At 39.2% G+C, this 18,096-nt stretch overlaps 1 protein-coding gene across 4 annotated transcripts in view; it reads right to left on the bottom strand.

Moving 5' to 3' along the window:
* Window positions 1-2,532: 2,532 nt before the first annotated feature.
* The window catches only part of rin1.S (Ras and Rab interactor 1 S homeolog), a 50,055-nt gene continuing 34,491 nt past the window's right edge, over window positions 2,533-18,096 (bottom strand). For 2 of the 4 annotated variants that reach the window (XM_041560670.1, XM_041560671.1), the window contains 10 exons: window positions 14,182-14,502; window positions 11,849-12,026; window positions 9,289-9,403; window positions 8,421-8,493; window positions 6,821-6,912; window positions 5,614-6,657; window positions 4,696-4,998; window positions 3,964-4,095; window positions 3,549-3,685; window positions 2,533-3,248 (listed from right to left, as the gene is read on the bottom strand). In XM_041560670.1, the coding sequence (XP_041416604.1) occupies window positions 2,934-3,248; window positions 3,549-3,685; window positions 3,964-4,095; window positions 4,696-4,998; window positions 5,614-6,657; window positions 6,821-6,912; window positions 8,421-8,493; window positions 9,289-9,403; window positions 11,849-12,025 (2,388 nt within the window). In that variant the 5' untranslated portion in view covers window position 12,026; window positions 14,182-14,502 and the 3' untranslated portion in view covers window positions 2,533-2,933. Of the gene's footprint in view, window positions 3,249-3,548; window positions 3,686-3,963; window positions 4,096-4,695; window positions 4,999-5,613; window positions 6,658-6,820; window positions 6,913-8,420; window positions 8,494-9,288; window positions 9,404-11,848; window positions 12,027-14,181; window positions 14,503-14,632; window positions 15,066-18,096 lie in introns of those variants that run through there. The other 2 variants (XM_041560672.1, XM_041560673.1) reach the window with 2 other exon arrangements.

Below are 18,096 nucleotides of genomic sequence, written 5' to 3'. Positions count from 1 at the left end.
CATATACAGCCACATATATAAGACACATATATAGCCACATATAAAGCCACATATATGACACATATATAAGACACATATATAGCCACATATATAAGCCACATATACAGCCACATATATAAGACACATATACAGACACATATATAAGCCACATATACAGCCACATATATAAGACACATATATAAGACACATATATAAGACACATATATAGCCACATATATAAGCCACATATACAGCCACATATATAAGACACATATATAAGACACATATACAGCCAATCAGAGTTGCTACAGCAACATGTCATGTCAGCTTTATGGGCTATAAACTAAAACTTTGCTTCCCCCATCGCCCCTTTTACTTACTTATGTTGACATTTCTTCCAAAAATTCCAAAAAGTAGCTATATATTTGGAGGCACATTTATCAAGGGTCGAAAGTTTTTTGATTTTTTCTTAATCTCCCATAAATTCTAAATTTATAAATATAATTGAATTTTTCCAACTCGGACAAATTGAAACAAACCCAAAAACTTGAATTCGATCAAACGCGATTCGAGTTTCTTCTCAGAAAAAAAACCTTTTATGTCGGGAAGGCTACAAAGAACTCCAAATTGATCGTTGGATCTCTCCCATTGACTTAAACAGCAATTCGGCAGGTTTTCTGTGGCGAATAGTCGAATTCAAATTCTTAAATGGCCAGAGTATGTTAAATCTCAAAAATCTAATTCAAATTTTATTAGTTTAGATAACTCCCTAGTCGAATTTGACAGTTTTGACCATAAAAACTGAATTTTCAATTCGTCCCTCAATAAATCTGCTCCTTGGCATTTAATAAAAAATTCAGTCAATAAAAACACGTCAGGAGTATAGTAGGTAAATGTATTCAGTGAAGAAGTAGTCATATATGAATCATTTACTTTTATCAGTTAAATATTTGGATATTCACAAAACTTAAATGTAAAATATGTGCAAAACAGCAAATTGATCCAATATCAAGGCACAAGCCGTCTGGCGTCTCACTGCACAATCCATTAAGAACTAAGTCAATGTCATAAAATCAAATCCAAACAAAAAGACGTCAACTTACTTTTCTCTTTTTCTATTAAGGTTTTTTTTTTAACCTTGAGTCATTACGATTTTATCAGTATTTGTTTTTCAGATTATTATTTATGTAGACCATGAGAAACCACCAAAGTATGTATATATAGTGGATAGGAATACTTTATTAAAGGGGTTGCGCACCTTTAAATTAGCATTTAATATGCCGTGGAGAGGGATATTCTGAGACAATTTGCAATTGGTTTTCATTTTTTATTATTTGTGGTTTTTGAGTTATTTAGCTTTTTATTCAGCAGCTTTCCAGTTTGCAATTTCAGCAGTCTAGTTGCTAGGGTCCAAATTCCACTAGTAACCGTGCATTGATTTGAATAAGAGACTGGTATATGAACAGGTGAGGCCTGAATAGAAACATGAGTAATAAAAAGTAGCATTAACAATAAATGTCTAGCTTTACAGAGCATCTGCTTTTCAGATGGGGTCAGTGACCCCATTTGAAAGCTGAAAGAGTCCGTAGAAAAAGGCAAATAATTCAAAAACTTTAAAAAAAGAAAAATGAAGACCCATTCAAAAGTTGCTTATAATAAGCTATCCTATAACATACTAAGAGTTAACTTAAAGGTGAACCACCCCTTTAACACTGGCTCACGTAGCTTCTGTTGAGCTGCTAATTGATGCAGAAGGGAACAAAAACATTGGAGGATTTGAATTTACAGTACAGGAATGGGATTAGTTATCTGAAAACCCGTTACCCAGAAAGCTCCGAATTATGGAATGGCCCTCTCCCATAGACTCCATTATAATGAAATAATCCAAATAATGGTACCTTGTACTTGATCCAAACTAAAATAGAATTAATCCTTATTGGACAGGAAGCAAAACCATTTGGGCATATTTAATATTTACATGATTTTCTAGTAGACTTAGGGTATGGAGATCCAAATTACACATTTAAGACAGGACAGACGCCTCTGCATCTCAGTGGCTCACATATCAACTAATTACTAAACAGACATGTTATGTGTATTTTATTGGAGTTTGGTTTATCATGGCCAGGGTTTTTCATTCTGAGTTCAGCTCTGACCAGAGCACTGCATGGAGTTTGGATGTTTTTTCTGTGTTTGCACAGGTTTCCTTCCATCTGAATTGACTCACAGTTTGTGTGTTGCAGGACTTTGATGGGGACATTAAAGGGATCCTGTCATCAGAAAACATGTTTTTTTCAAAACACATCAGTTAATAGTGCTGCTCCAGCAGAATTCTGCACTGAAATCCGTTTCTCAAAAGAGCAAACAGATTTTTTTTATATTCAATTTTGAAATCTGACATGGGGCTAGACATTTTGTCAATTTTCCAGTCACATGACTGGGGGCAGCTGGGAAACTGATAATATGTCTAGCCCCATGTCAGATTTCAAAATTAAATATAAAAAAACAGTTTGCTCTTTTGAGAAATGGATTTCAGTGCAGAATTCTGCTGGAGCAGCGCTATTAACTGATTCATTTTGGAAAAAAAAATGTTTTCCATGACAGTATCCCTTTAAATGAAGCTCCACTAGGTCAAAGGACTGATGTGACGATGCAGACTTTCTATAAAGAGTGGCATAAAACATGTTGGAACTACAAAGGAAATAAAGGATAATAAAATAAAAGTGCTTGGGAGATGAGTAGGTCAATTATTCAGCATTGTGCCACGTATTTGCATTTCAGATTAGAAGCTTAAAATGGTGGCAAATGACACCTATATCAGTCTTTGGATATTTCTATTTTTCCTTATTGTAAATACATATGTGTTATAGGATTGTTGTGTAATTTAGACTCTATATAAATAAATGATGAAGACGGCCAACAGTACACAGACGTTAGGTGTAAGGTGGACATAGTTAACGGTCATTCCCCAATTCTTCTGGAGTATCTTTTTTGGCGCTGCTCTCCTTTTCCAGACTCTGGTAACAAAAATAAAAATGGGATCCCTTTTCTTTTAGCTGAGCCTTTATCTGCTGAGGTTGGGAGTCTGGAAACAACAATTGCTGAGTTTCACCACAGTGAAGGACGATGGCATAGTCCTCGGGGTTGTTTGGCTTGAATTTAAGGGCGCAGAGATGTTTGAGATCGGCCACTGTCTGAGAGGGGCGTAGAAGGATAGTTTTAGCAGTGCAGCCATTTACTGGGTCTTGATAAGCAACACGCAGAAAATTCTACAATGGAAATAATAACTATTAACCACACAACATCACTCATACTCGTTTTTATATATATATATTCTCTATATATTATATTATATTCTCTAATATTATTATTTTCTATATTTTCTAATAAACACCCAATCTCATAATTGTCTCCACAGCTGATTTTCTCTCTAATAATTGTACGGGTTATTTTCTATTGCCTCATTACAATATCAGTCCGTATGCTAGAACTCTGTGTATAGCAGCTCTTTAATGTTAAATAAAAAAATCTCAGATAACTCACATGTTGTCCAATACTATGGAAAGTACCTGTAAGTCATTGAGGGAAGGCAACCCTTGTCTCCTGCGGTGCCATTCACTTAACGAAAGCCCAATATCTGCTGCTTGAGTGTGTAATGAAGACAGAACAGACAACGAGGCTGACACACTAGTGAGATAATATCCCCCTGAGAAATAATGATATAGAAACAGGCAATGTTACAATGGGGAGATGAGGCAAATATTAGTTAGAAAGAAAGGGGCAAATGGGAGCAAATGGTGAAGTTGAGGCAAAGTGAGATAAGAAGATGGGATGAGAGATGTATGGAAAGCTTACGGAGAACTCTGATGGGAGATGAAGGAGATGAAAGAAACAAGAAAGAAAGATAAATATTTCAGTGGTATAAGGATAATCATATTCAAGTTCAGCCTCAAACAAAAAGCAAGGTGTAAAAATGTCAGTCACCTTCCCCAACCAGGGTTTCTGGAGGCAGCAGCTCTCCTGTGTAGTAGGTGTGAATGAGCAGCTGAGGTAGGTCACATAGTGCCAGCACATAGCACAGGGCAGGGAGAAACTCGTCTGCTCCACATGTATCATCTATCAAAAACAGAAACACAAAGAATGCTTTTGTCCTCTATTAGTCACAGCCCTGCTTTACTCCCATATTCTCCTGTGCTAATTACTACTCAATGACCCTCCCCATGGTTCATTTTTTGTTACTTTTTTTAAAAAAAAAACACAGAAAGTGCCAAGACTTTTTGGATATTGTCTGTAAAGGAGCTGACCGTGACTACACTTTGTCAGTGCTACATGTAGTCAGAACCAAGACTTAAAATGTTGTAATTAATGTATATTGTAATGTTGATAATAATTACACTTGCTTTTATTATACTTTGATATTAGACACGCTCCGCACAAAGAAGAACTGGTGAAGAAAAGCGATGAGCACAAAATCCAAGCTCACTTGGAAAGGCAGGATCAGAGACGCTTATTACAATTACAAATAACGATCAATAATAATAAGCTGAGGATAACTCCACTGTTGGAAGGCTTTAGCATGGTGTTCTGTGGTGAGCCTTATCTGCACTTTAATTATCCTGGGTCTCCCATTATATGAGGCACCAGACCCCTCTTTTCCCCATCTACTGTTACTCTACTTCACATCCTCTACATCAATTATATTACCCTATTCCTCACCTTGTGCATCAATATTTTTGTAGACAAGTCTGCATGCTTGCAGCAAAAGACAGACTTTATCACATGGTGAATATTTTTCTTGCATTCTCAGCAGTTTGTGCCGTATCTTTTCCAGTTCTGGAGCTGTTGGCGCTGCCAGGTTGACACCAAGAAGGGATGACCCCCCATTCCTCACTGTTTGCATATTCTTTCCAAGTCTCTCCAGCTCTCCACTTTCTTCCACTCCCTTATGGATCTCGGACACAAGAAGAGAGTTCAGTGGCTTCAAGATTAGGCGATGAAGGGACTTTTCTAAAACTCGATCTGTGGCATGAAACCAAGGGATCAGTCTGGATAAATGATTACTTTTTCCACTGTAATATCAGAATGTTTTGCTCCTCTACATATAATTTATATACATACGACCTAACCCAATCTCTGTCATTCCTCTTCTCTTCTTTATATATAAACAAGAGAGAGAGCTCAGCTCTATCTCCTTCTCTTAATATACTTTATATGTGTGTGTCTGGGTTTGTGTATGTAACAGCTCTATAACTGTATAAATAGAGTTGAGAGGCAGCTCTCTGCCCATTCGCTCATCATAGGTGAGAAGCAGCACTGACTATTCCAACTTCTGTACATATACAGACTGTTCAGCGCATATGTATTTCTAATATTTGAAATAATTTGAAAGCTACCTGGGACTGGTGGAGCTGAGCCTTTTACAGGTACAAAGAGGCTAATAAAATATGGAAAAAAATCAGATAAGCTAAAACATAACAGAATGTAATGCACTAATAGCTCTTTTAATGAATATATCTTATTAAGAAATGTACCTTTCTTCCTTATGACTCTTTATCCATAAAAAGGTCCTTGATGAATCAAACAATAACAATTTCTTAATAAACCATATTGATTCTGCATAGCACAGCCCTTTACCTTGTTCTTCCAGAGAAAGTGTCTCTAGTTGTAACTCTGCGCTTCCCCTCAAGATATGCTTCATCTTATCCATGAAATCCCTCACCTCCGTCAATAGTCTTTTGTATGATCCTCCTTCATCCTCTGTATCCTTCTCTTTTCCAATTATACTTCCTCCATCTGACACTCTCCTCAGAAATTCTTGTAATTCCTTTCCAAATTCTGTTTGGATGTCTGTTGACATTTCTTCTATGTATATAAGAACTTTCCTTTCTGGGGAAAGCAGTGACAGGAAGGCCCCACTGACTGCTCGAAAAGAGGAACGCCCATTTTTTTTCTTTTTCTTCCTCCTTGTAAGTTGGGGAGAAAACTTTCCAAAATCTTCAGATGTTCCCTCTTCAGTACTACTGGATCCACTGTCCTGCACTTCCAAAGGAGACAGACCATTTGAGCTATATACTTCTGTTTCCTTTGACTCTTGTTGCCTTGTTACTGGCACAGGGACCTTGTAGTCCCCACCATCTGTGGAGCGCAACTGTGATATCTTTAATCCAAGCTCCATACTGCCTTTGCTTAAGTTTTTTTTCAGACGTTGTCTAAGAGATGACCTTGGTTTTCTGTACTCTTGGTCTGCTGATAGTTGACACTGTTCAGTTTCAGCCTCCTGAGAAGCCAACAAAGGTGCTATTCGCTCATCTTCTTCCTCTTTCACTACCTCTTGTGAGGGTACAGGTGGAGGTGGATTTATGGGTGGTGACAAGGACCCTGAGTTTTCTGTTGACACCCTAACTTTAATGCTCCTTTGAAACTGAGAACGCTTGAGTGCGCCAGAGTCCTTGGGTTTAAATAATGGATTAAAAAAACAGAGGGCTCCTTCACCTCCACCACTAGAAACTTCCAGTGGGCTGCGTGTCTTAAGGGAAGGAATGAGATTTGGAGTAATTATGTCTGGGATGTCAGGAGAATTTGGAGACGGAAAAGGAGGAAGAGGAGGAGATGGCAATGGAGAAGGACTTGCTGAAGATAACAGAGGGTCACGTGCATTGAGGGCAGACCTCCAGAACTCTGCACAATAAAGGGAAATAACAGCATTAATACAAATGAAAAACTAAGTATTAAAATGGAAAACATTGATAAATATAATTAGAGGCTGTTGATATTTTTGAACAAGGATGAAAATATGTTCCTTAATTAAACAACTACAAAAAAAAATATCAGTGACACTTACCAAGACCCAGATGAGAAATGGCTTCTAATTGCTTTCTGGACTTTACTTTTTCTATAGCTGCCGGAAGCCTGAGTGTATATGGCAGAACATCCCTGTCAGAATAAAAGAGTAAATTAGGTGCACATTAGAAAATTCAAAGAGAGAGTAAAAACTTTTGAAACATAGCATAACAAAAATATATATAATATAAGTATATAGAAAAGAAAGAGGATACATGTAAATAATGTACTGTAGCTGTTTTTGCAATAGCAAAAATGGCCTGGAGAAAATGGAGAACGGAGAAAGTAAAAGTGCTAGTATCTATACAACTGACCTCTAACTGATAATGTTGTTTTGTGGGTTAGATCTGTAGCGAAGAGTGAATCACTAATCACTAATCACATTGCCAGGGAAATGCTCAGATCAACACATTTCTTGTCATAGCATATAAAACATGTTGGGTGTAGAGCATGAATAAAAATAGCCATTTATCTACTTCTACATTGAACGCAGCAAAATGATTAGTGCCTTGGTGGACTCCACTAATGTCTCAACCATCATGATTGTGGGCCCTATATTTTATACTATTCTAAACTTTATAGTAAATACAGGTTTACACTGTGCATTTGCAATGGCAACGCACAAATAACAACACACTTCTACACCCACAAGATCATTATTGGAACTTTTCTGTTGTGTCCTGTGTGTGGATGTTGCAGCCAGACTGCACAAACATGTAGTAATGGCAGCATTGAGGAAACACTTCAAGCTAACCGGGCAAAAAACTTCTGTTAAAGTGCTCTGATAATCTCATCTGTGATGCACTTTATAAAGTTCAGTGTGAACTTATATACAGATTTTCTCTTTTTGCTGTTTCAGTGCATGGTTTTCATTCAATTTCATCCATATTTGTTTTTATTTCTGCTGGTATTGTCCCATTTGACTGTCTGTGCTTCAGCTTTATTGTAATATAGTAGTTTTATAGGTCTTTTAAAGATCTGTTTGTTTGACTGTTTATCAACATTTATTAGAAGTGTTTCTCTGTTAATAATTGAATATTAAACTCAGCAGACTAGACTACTAATACTGAAAAGTGGATGGTAATTATTATTTGGCTCAGTCTTGATGTGCAGTTTGCTCTAAATATTATCTAACATTCTTAAAGCTGAAATATTATACAACAATAATAGGGGTCATTCAGAACCCCAAGGAGGTAACAGGTAAGAGGGAGGGTTGTTGGAGGAGGGACATGGAGGAGTAGGGGCCCCTGTGGTGGCTCAGACTCTCCAGTCCAATGCTGATTAAAGTTACTTGTACTTCTGTATAATTGTACTTGGTGGCCCAGTCATCCACCTACTTCCTGTTGCAGGTCGTTGCACCTATTGATATTGGAAACCTTGGACCTACTGACACCCTAAAACCAGTGCAGATATGCCAAAAAAATTTGATGGAAAATAAATGGTTAAATAAGAGAGGGTTTTGTATCCTTACAATCAGAAATCCCACTTCTTAAATGGGGCTGAGGCACACTTTCTTATACTAAACAATACTGATTTTCAAGACCACAGTTATTAATGCAAGAAAATTAGCATTTTTTTTGTCACTCACTGGCCGGACTCACGTTTCAGTGCTGTAGTGAGATACAAGCCTTATCAAATCAGGGAAGGTGATATCTGACGTTTCCAAGTAAATGCCTAAAGCGAGAGAAAACAATACAGTTAATCGGATACATCATCATAGACCAGTGATCCCCAACCAGTGGCTCGGGAGCAACATGTTACTCTCCAACCCCTTGGGTGTTGCTCCCAGTGGCCTCAAAGCAGGAGCTTATTTTTGAATTCCAGGCTTGGAGGCAAGTTTTGGTTGTATAAAAACCAGGTGCACTGCCAAACATAAGCTCCCGTAGGTTGCAAGTCCACATAAGGGCCAATCACAGCCCATAATTGGCACCCCAGGAACTTTTTGCATGCTTGTGTTGCTCTCCATTTTTTCTTGCATTTGATTGTGGCTCATGGGTGAAAAAGGTTGGGGACCCCTGTCATAGATTATGAAATTGCATAAGCAATGTTTATTTATGTTCTACATGTCTCTGCATTACACATAAGGGTGGTGGCACATGTGAAGATTCGGAGGAGATTAGTCGCCCATCAACAAATCTCTTCTTAGGGCGACTAATCTCCCCGAAATGCCTTCCCGCTGGATTGCTTCGTTTTCCGAAGTTGCCTCACTGGAAACTTCGGGCGACTTCGGAAAAGATTGAGGGCACTAATCTCCCTGAATGTGCATGTGAGCCACCACTCTTAGAGTCAGTTCCATTACCATATATGTGGTGTATTTTTTCTTATATATTTAGATATTTATGAGATTAAATGTGTGTTTGTTCAGATGTAAATGTGTAAGATTATGGCTATTATTAATTTAATAGTTCTCTATTGTACAAGAAAACATTGTGTGGTAGAGGAGTCAGATTGTGTGTGTCACATACTTACCTGCAGGGCTATTATGTATATATGCCTGATGAATGAAGCTTGGTCCACAATCATCTGACAGTCGCACACATAAAACCATCTGCTGGCGAGTATTGGACGTTCTCACGAGGAATGTCTGTAAGAGAAGGACATGTTGGATTCCAACAAAGACACCAAACGTTTGTCACGTTCTGGACATTTCTTCCTACAAATATCTCTTAACTTCCACTAATGCAGGAGACCGTGCCACATTCTCCATCCTCTGTGCCACCAAACTAGAAGCCCACGTTCAGTCTCTGTACATTTAATGACTGTTCAAGGTCTCATTGGGGGCTGAATGTTCTTTGATAAAGGCAGCCATAAAGATGAACAGAAGTGATTCTTTGTCGGGTGGTTGGAAGAATGAGTAATCATTTTTAACAAATTCCTATTCAAGCATAATAATAATATTTATTTTAAATCGCATCAACTGAAAACCTATAGCATAACTAAAGAAGAGTAGACCTTGTGGCCACATGGGACCTGGGATAGAATCCAGAAATCCATCATATTGGATCCATTTGCAGGCAAACTCTTCATTACCCACTATCTCAGTGTCTATGCCAATTGTTTCTAAAGGGGACCTTTCACCTTAAGAAATAATTCCAAATTAATTTCTATTGTGTTTGGCAAGCAAAATAAACTTTACCAACGCTACTTATTTTAAACGTACTTCCTTCAGTCTTGGAATTACACAATCGCAGCAAGCAGACATTTTGTAAACACTAATGAAAGTTTTGCGGCATTCCCAAAATCGTATTTATGTGCCAAAATAGGGGACTAAAAGAATATGCTCATGACCTGGCTACACAATTAGACGGTGAGGAGGGAGGGGGCATGTAAAGAGTGCAGTGACAGCTAGAAATGAAAGTAAAAAGAGTGCAGTGACAGCTAGAAATGAAAGTAAAAAGAGTGCAGTGACAGCTAGAAATGAAAGTAAAAAGAGTGCAGTGACAGCTAGAAATGAAAGTAAAAAGAGTGCAGTGACATCTAGAAATGAAAGTAAAAAGAGTGCAGTGACATCTAGAAATGAAAGTAAAAAGAGTGCAGTGACATCTAGAAATGAAAGTAAAAAGAGTGCAGTGACATCTAGAAATGAAAGTAAAAAGAGTGCAGTGACATCTAGAAATGAAAGTAAAAAGAGTCCAGTGACAGCTAGAAATTAAAGTAAAAAGAGTGCAGTGACAGCTAGAAATTAAAGTAAAAAAAGTACAGTGACAGCTAGAAATTAAAGTAAAAAAAGTACAGTGACAGCTAGAAATTAAAGTAAAAAAAGTACAGTGACATCTAGAAATGAAAGTAAAAAGAGTGCAGTGACAGCTAGAAATGAAAGTAAAAAGAGTGCAGTGACATCTAGAAATGAAAGTAATTGCCTGTTCCACCTCTTCGCCTGAGGGTCATGCAATATATGATTGACATGATTAAAGTAACTTTTATAACCAGTGTGAATGTTTTTATAGAAATGTGGGTTTCGTGTTTAATTTGGGACTCTAGGTGACAGGCCACCTTTAAATATCCTTATTTACATCACTGTGGAATATGTTGTCGCTTTATAAATAAACCTAGTAATGATAATAATGATGATGATGATGATGACATATGTTGAGTATGTAAGAATCAGTCCACAGGCAAAATGGTTGGATGGCTGCACAATTTTCACCAGATGTGGATAGACAAATAAAACTAAACTGCTCGGTGTTTTAAGAGCTGAATCTGAATAGAAGAAGTAGGATGTACATACAGTCCCATTCACTTTACAGTCTCTAATACCCCATAAATAGAGCCAATGGCAGAGCAGATTTATTGGCTGGACACAGTGGCTATAACATAATAGAAGGAAAGGTTCTTATATACTTGTCCCCTTTTGGAAACTGCACAGCTGAGCATATTTCTGTGCACATGAGCATCTCTAACCAATTGGTCTGAAGTCCTACAACAAAGATATGACTCACTGATGTGAGGGTATTACTTGGGGGCCCATTCACTAACTTCGAGTGAAGGATTCGAAGCAAAAAAACGTTGAATTTCAAAGTGTTTTTTGGGCTACTTCGACCATCGACTACGACTTCGAATTGAAGGATTCGAACTAAAAATCGTTCAACTATTAGATAGTCGAAGTACTGTCTCTTTAAGAAAAAACTTCGACCCCCTAGTTTGCCATCTAAAACCTACCGAACCCAATGTTAGTCTATGGGGAAGGTCCTCATAGGCTTGCCTAAGTTTTTTTGGTCGAAGGATAATCCTTCGATCGTTGGATTAAAATCCTTCGAAAGGATTTAATCGTTCGATCGAAGGATTATTCCTTCGATCAAACTCTATTTGCGCTAAAATCCTTCGACTTCGATATTCGAAGTATTTTAATTCCCAGTTGAATATCGAGGGTTAATTAACCCTCGATATTCGACCCTTGGTGAATCGGCCCCTGTATGTGGGTTATGATATAGTAGCCCAGTAATACGATATTTGTCCTGAGCCCACCAGTACCTTAAAGCTGCCCCTTCAACACCCAGGCCAATTTATTTCTATAAAAAAGAAAAGTTACCCCCGGAGGCTCCCGTTGCAATATATGCAGGGCAGTTGCTGAGTTGACCGTGCGGTGGAGCCAAAGGCTTTGAGTGAGTAGCAGCCTGTCGGTGATGTTCACTGATGTCGGTGACCCCTTGCGGATTATGGGTGGAGAGAATTCCTGATAGGGGAAATCGTATACTGGCTCAGTCATCCTGCAGGAGGAGAAAGATGGTCGTTTATAGACAAGTATGGAAGAAGCTGTTTGGCTGATGAAATGTAGAGTAAGCAAAGAACCACATAATACCCGGAGGTGCTGGCACCCATGTATTAAATCAGGATAATCAAGGTTTTTACATACTGGTAACTTGATATTTCCAGTATACGTAGGGTACAGTATATGAAGAGTGCTCTCTTCTCTATGCACAGGATTACAAGTCTGACACAAGGAGCAGAGAGTACAGAATTGTACAGAAATTGCACCTCTTGCACCCATGGGATTGGTAAATGAGTCCTCTTATGTAAATCAGACATTTCATTTTAAATGAATATTTATTGAAAATGAAAAAGTATAAATTCTACTTATAAAACATAGGGGCAAATTCACGAAGATTTGTAATTTCGCCAGCGCTTTGCAAATTCACTAAAATCCAAAGTTGCGCTCAGGGGTAGCGTAAGGTTGCGAAGTTGCGCTAGCGTTGATTCGCTAAGCGAATTGAAGTTACACTAGCGATGGTTAATTTGCATACGGCGCCAAATTCACATTTCAATGGAAGAATATGTAGCAGCACTACAAATGCCTGGGAAACCTTCAAAACATCAAATAAAATGTTTATTTTGCCCTACACATGTGCCCACTGTATAGTTAAGTTGCCATGAGTCAGGAAATGTAGGGGGGAAGGAGGGGAGCCCCAAAAAAATGTTCGATCTTTTTCAGCCTATCACCCATAATATAGAAAAAACGCCAGCGTTTTTTGGGACTTAGAAAAAATTTTAACTTTTTTTGAAGAAATCCCTATCTACTCTATTGCGCTTCGCCTGGTCTGAGATGAAGAAGGAAGTCTGGCGTAAAAGGTAGCGTTCAGTACAATGCGCGCGTTGGTGAATTTGCGTAGTTACGTCCGTTGCGCAAATTCGCCAGGCGTAAGGGTGCGAAGTTACACTAGCGAATTTACGCCAGTGTCTGTTAGTGAATTTGCGAAGTAACGAAAATGGCCAACGCTAGCGAAATGACGCTAGCGTTAGGCGCTTTGGCACATAGTGAATTTGCCCCATAGTGTACAAATTGGAAACTTTCTGGTTCAACCCCGATCTCAATGGTGTCAATGCTGCAAACTCTGTACTGGAAGTGTGATTTATCCAGAGTACATACAAGTACATACATACAGGTACATACATACAAGTACATACATACAAGTACATACATACAGGTACATACATACAAGTACATACATACAAGTACATACATACAGGTACATACATACAAGTACATACATACAAGTACATACATACAGGTACATACATACAGGTACATACATACAGGTACATACATACAAGTACATACATACAGGTACATACATACAAGTACATACATACAAGTACATACATACAGGTACATACATACAAGTACATACATACAGGTACATACATACAGGTACATACATACAAGTACATACATACAGGTACATACATACAGGTACATACATACAAGTACATACATACAGGTACATACATACAGGTACATACATACAAGTACATACATACAGGTACATACATACAGGTACATACATACAAGTACATACATACATACAAGTACATACATACAGGTACATACATACAGGTACATACATACAGGTACATACATACAGGTACATACATACAGGTACATACATACAAGTACATACATACAGGTACAAACATACAAGTACATACATACAGGTACATACATACAAGTACATACATACAGGTACATACATACAGGTACATACATACAGGTACATACATACAAGTACATACATACATACAAGCTTTGCAGACAACAATTCTCATTCATTTATACCCATCTCTTCCATTTATGTCACAAGTCTGCAGCTTGTATCTGTTGCTTAATGAATGAAACAGGTGAGATTAACTATTTTTATAATCCCTATCAGCAATTATTATCAGCGGTCCTTGGCATATATATATATATATATGTATCTACATTTCATTTATAGCCTCAGTACTATATAAATGTCATTATAATTCATGAATTTGTCTGTTACTGACCATTTGCTGTTTTATTGCCGTTCAAAGGAATGTAAGCTCTTGAGAAGAACTAAACAAGTACTTTTTATCCAAAAGAAGTAGAAGCCGTTATGTTGTACATACCTTGCCTTGCTCCGGCCTGGGACAGTGAGTCCAGATTCTCTTTCTTGTTCTTTTTGCCTCCCCCATGGGTGTTCACCGGGTGACTAACCCTTAGGGTGTTGCAAGGGATACACGCGGCTCCTTGTTCACTCATCATTTCCATGCTCTCTCCTCCCTCCTTTTCTCCTCTTACAGCTTTTCTTTGGCTCTTCTTCCCCACATGACTGCTTTGCAGAGACTTGTTCAATCAAAGTCGCTTTAGAAATTCATTTCATTAGAGTGCAATCGAGGGAATCAGAGTAAGAGAGAGAACGGGGGAGTGCAGAGGAGAAACTCTTGGAGCTAAAAATGGAAAGAAATGAAGTGGAAGGGACAGAGTTAGTGGCAAAAACCCGCATATTAATAGTATGAGTAAGACTGTGTTATGGAATTAACTGCTGCACTTATTTCACCGCCCACAACCTGCTCTCACCTCCTTTACATTTCACATTCCTTTCCTATAATTAGTGATTAAACAAATCCCGTAGTGACGTAATGGAGGTGAGTGTGGCTCGTCTGGACACATCATATACTGTACAGCCTCCAGCATCATAAAGAGGATTTCTTTTAACTTCTCTATAAAACAAGGAGCCAGTTGCACACGGACACACTGCTGATGTGATCAATACCTTATTCACTTTATACATAATACTCAGAATTCCAACTAGACAACGTTCATTCCATCTTGCATTCGATTCTATTCGCTGGAGCACTTTTATTTGCTTGGGAACATGGAGGAATATACGCTATATATTTACATATACATAGCAGTCCAACATCACTAACCTCATCAGTCACTGTTTTTAGTAGAAATTATATTTCTACAAGGCAAATACTTTACCAGTAGGTGTAGTAGAGTAATAGAAACCCAACAGTCATAACATGCTGCTCATTCTGTGTAATTGAATCATTAATTGAGGTTTGTTTAAGACAATAATAGCTTGTTCCAAATAATAACAGTGTGGGGTTCACTTATTGAGCTCATTCATTCTGGGAACAAACAGGTGTCAATTCCGGCCCTTATTTAAGGAAGGAGCAAATGTTGTGCATGTTGGTAATAGTGTATTTCTCTCTGAGTAAAATGGTTCATTCCAGACATTGTTGAGAAGAAGACTTGATTGGAGAGGGTGAAACCTATAAAGCAAATGATAGGCTGCTCAGCTAAAATGATCTTAAATGCTTTAAAATGGCAGCTAAACCCTGAAAAAATAAATAATGACGATCAATAGAAACGTTTCTTAAAACTGGCCATTCTATAACATATTAAAAGTTAACTTAAAGGTGAACCACCCCTTTAAATTATTGGGAAGGTGGATTGGGGATTCTGTTACAAGGACCCTACATGCCAAACTATCTGGTGGTTGCCTGGTGCTAGAGATCAGCATGTATTGGAACAAGTAGACAGATTTTTGGGAGGGACTGGGGAAGACTCAGCAATGTTGGTATGCATTAGTACATATCATAAAGTAGTAGGAGCATGTGGGGTCCTAAAGAATGATTTAAAAAAACTAGGAGAAAAGGAAGCTGAGGCTGAGGACTTCCTATGTAACTATATATATATATATATATATATATATATATATATATATTACCTGTGTCGCATGCAATCTTAGGAAGGCAGAGGAAACTTAGGGAGAGTAATGTGGGGCTAAGAGGTTGGTGTAGGGAGGAGGGCATTGGGATTCTGGAGAACTGGGCTGATTGTTCAACTATCTACCAGCTCTTTACCAAGGAAGGGTTGCACCTCAGTGATGATGGTGTAGTTGCTTTTGGGGAGAGGATGGCTAGAGGGTTGGAGGAGATTTTAAACTAGGTGTGAAGTGAGGGTGCAGTGGGCGGTAATGTGGAGGATAGCTTTGATGTGGCAGTGGCCATAGTAAGGGAAAGCTTTAATGAAAAAAAGAATTTGGGTTCCATGTTTAATTTTCAAACAACTTTTATTATACAGCTTTTTATGTGCAGTTGACAGGTCCGCTTTAAGAAGGGGTTGGATGGTGTTTAGCAAGTGAGGGTGTCACGATCGGCACCCAAAATCCAGAAGCAATGCTAGGCTCCCTGGTCTCGGCTCTTGTTTCTGCCTTTAACAGCCGCCTTTCACCTCGGGAGGAGCCCTCGGTTAATTAGATGCCGTGAGGTCTTATAAAGAGAGGAGCCAAGCGAGGGTTCTGGACGAGCAGAGGGGCACAATCATTAGCAAAGTCTTTGGGCAGAAGGTCACAGTTTAAGGAGCAGGCAGAAAGCGCAGTCAAAACCAGGCTGGGTCGGTGGAGGCGGAATACAATCAGACAGGCAAGGGTCAAAACCAGGATATCAATCAAGAAGAGTCAGACAAGCACGGGTTAGAATACAGATTTTAGAATAGTCGATTACCAGGCAGGGGTCAGGATCACAGAAGACAGATAAATCAGGCAGGGGTCACAACAAGAATCAGATACAGCAAGATACAAGATAGCACCCAGGAACTCGCAGGAGATTAACCTATAACGGGCGATGAATAGGACGCCAAGTCCCCTTTAAATAGTTTTGAATTTGGTGCCATTGCGAGCTGCCGTCATTACGCCAGTGCCAATAATTATAGGAGATGCGCGCCGCATGCGCACTAAGGAACCGGCACAGAAGAGGTTGGGGAGCAGCATGGCGGGGGTTCCTGCCGGCCAACTAGACCACCAGGGTGAGTGTCTCTCACAGAGAGAATACAGGGATATGGAAGATAGCTCATAGTACAAGTTGATACATTAGATAGGTATAAGGAAGGGTCGGATGCTTTATTCACCAGTAGCTCCTCCCAGCAGACAGGAGGGAGCCAATGAGATTAGAGGAGGGAAAGGGGTGTTACAGGGAGAGCTGGGAAGTGAATCAGGGGTACAGGCTGATACATTAGATAGGCACAAGGAAGGGTCGGATGCTTTATTCACCAGTAGCTCCTCCCAGCAGACAGGAGGGAGCCAATGAGATTAGAGGAGGGAAAGGGGTGTTACAGGGAGAGCTGGGAAGTGAATCAGGGGTACAGGCTGATACATTAGATAGGTACAAGGAAGGGTCAGATGCTTTATTCACCAGTAGCTCCTCCCAGCAGACAGGAGGGAGCCAATGAGATTAGAGGAGGGAAAGGGGTGTTACAGGGAGAGCTGGGAAGTGAATCAGTGGTACAGGCTGATACATTAGATAGGTACAAGGAAGGGTCGGATGCTTTATTCACCAGTAGCTCCTCCCAGCAGACAGGAGGGAGCCAATGAGATTAGAGGAGGGAAAGGGGTGTTACAGGGAGAGCTGGGAAGTGAATCAGGGGTACAGGCTGATACATTAGATAGGTACAAGGAAGGGTCGGATGCTTTATTCACCAGTAGCTCCTCACAGCAGACAGGAGGGAGCCAATGAGATTAGAGGAGGGAAAGGGGTGTTACAGGGAGAGCTGGGAAGTGAATCAGGGGTACAGGCTGATACATTAGATAGGTACAAGGAAGGATTGGATGGTGTTTAGCAAGTGAGGGAATACAGGGATATGGGAGAGAGCTCATAGTACAAGTTGATCCAGGGACTGGTCCCATTTTGGAGTCAGGAAGGAATTTTTCCCCCTCTGAGGCAAATTGGAGAGGCTTCAGATGGATTTTTTGCCTTCCTCTGGATCAACTGACAGTTAGGGCATCTTTTCTATGGCCATAAATGTTCGAACGTGACTTTTTACAACCTGACTTACTATGTCACTATTTTATCATGCTGGGTTAATGTTCATATGTAGTATGAATTTAACGTATGAACAGAATATAATACGTATGTTTAGTAAACGTAAGACACGGTGCACTCTATTAAGAAGAAACCCTCATCCAGAAAACCCCAGGTGCCAAAATAATTCCAAATAATTCTGTAGCGGACAGAACAGAGAGTTTAGAAAAACTG

Source organism: Xenopus laevis, chromosome 4S (assembly GCF_017654675.1).
Source record: "Xenopus laevis strain J_2021 chromosome 4S, Xenopus_laevis_v10.1, whole genome shotgun sequence".
Classification (NCBI taxonomy): Eukaryota; Metazoa; Chordata; class Amphibia; order Anura; family Pipidae; genus Xenopus; species Xenopus laevis.
Note: the sequence above shows the minus strand (reverse complement) of the source record. Positions and strands in the feature narration are given on the sequence as shown.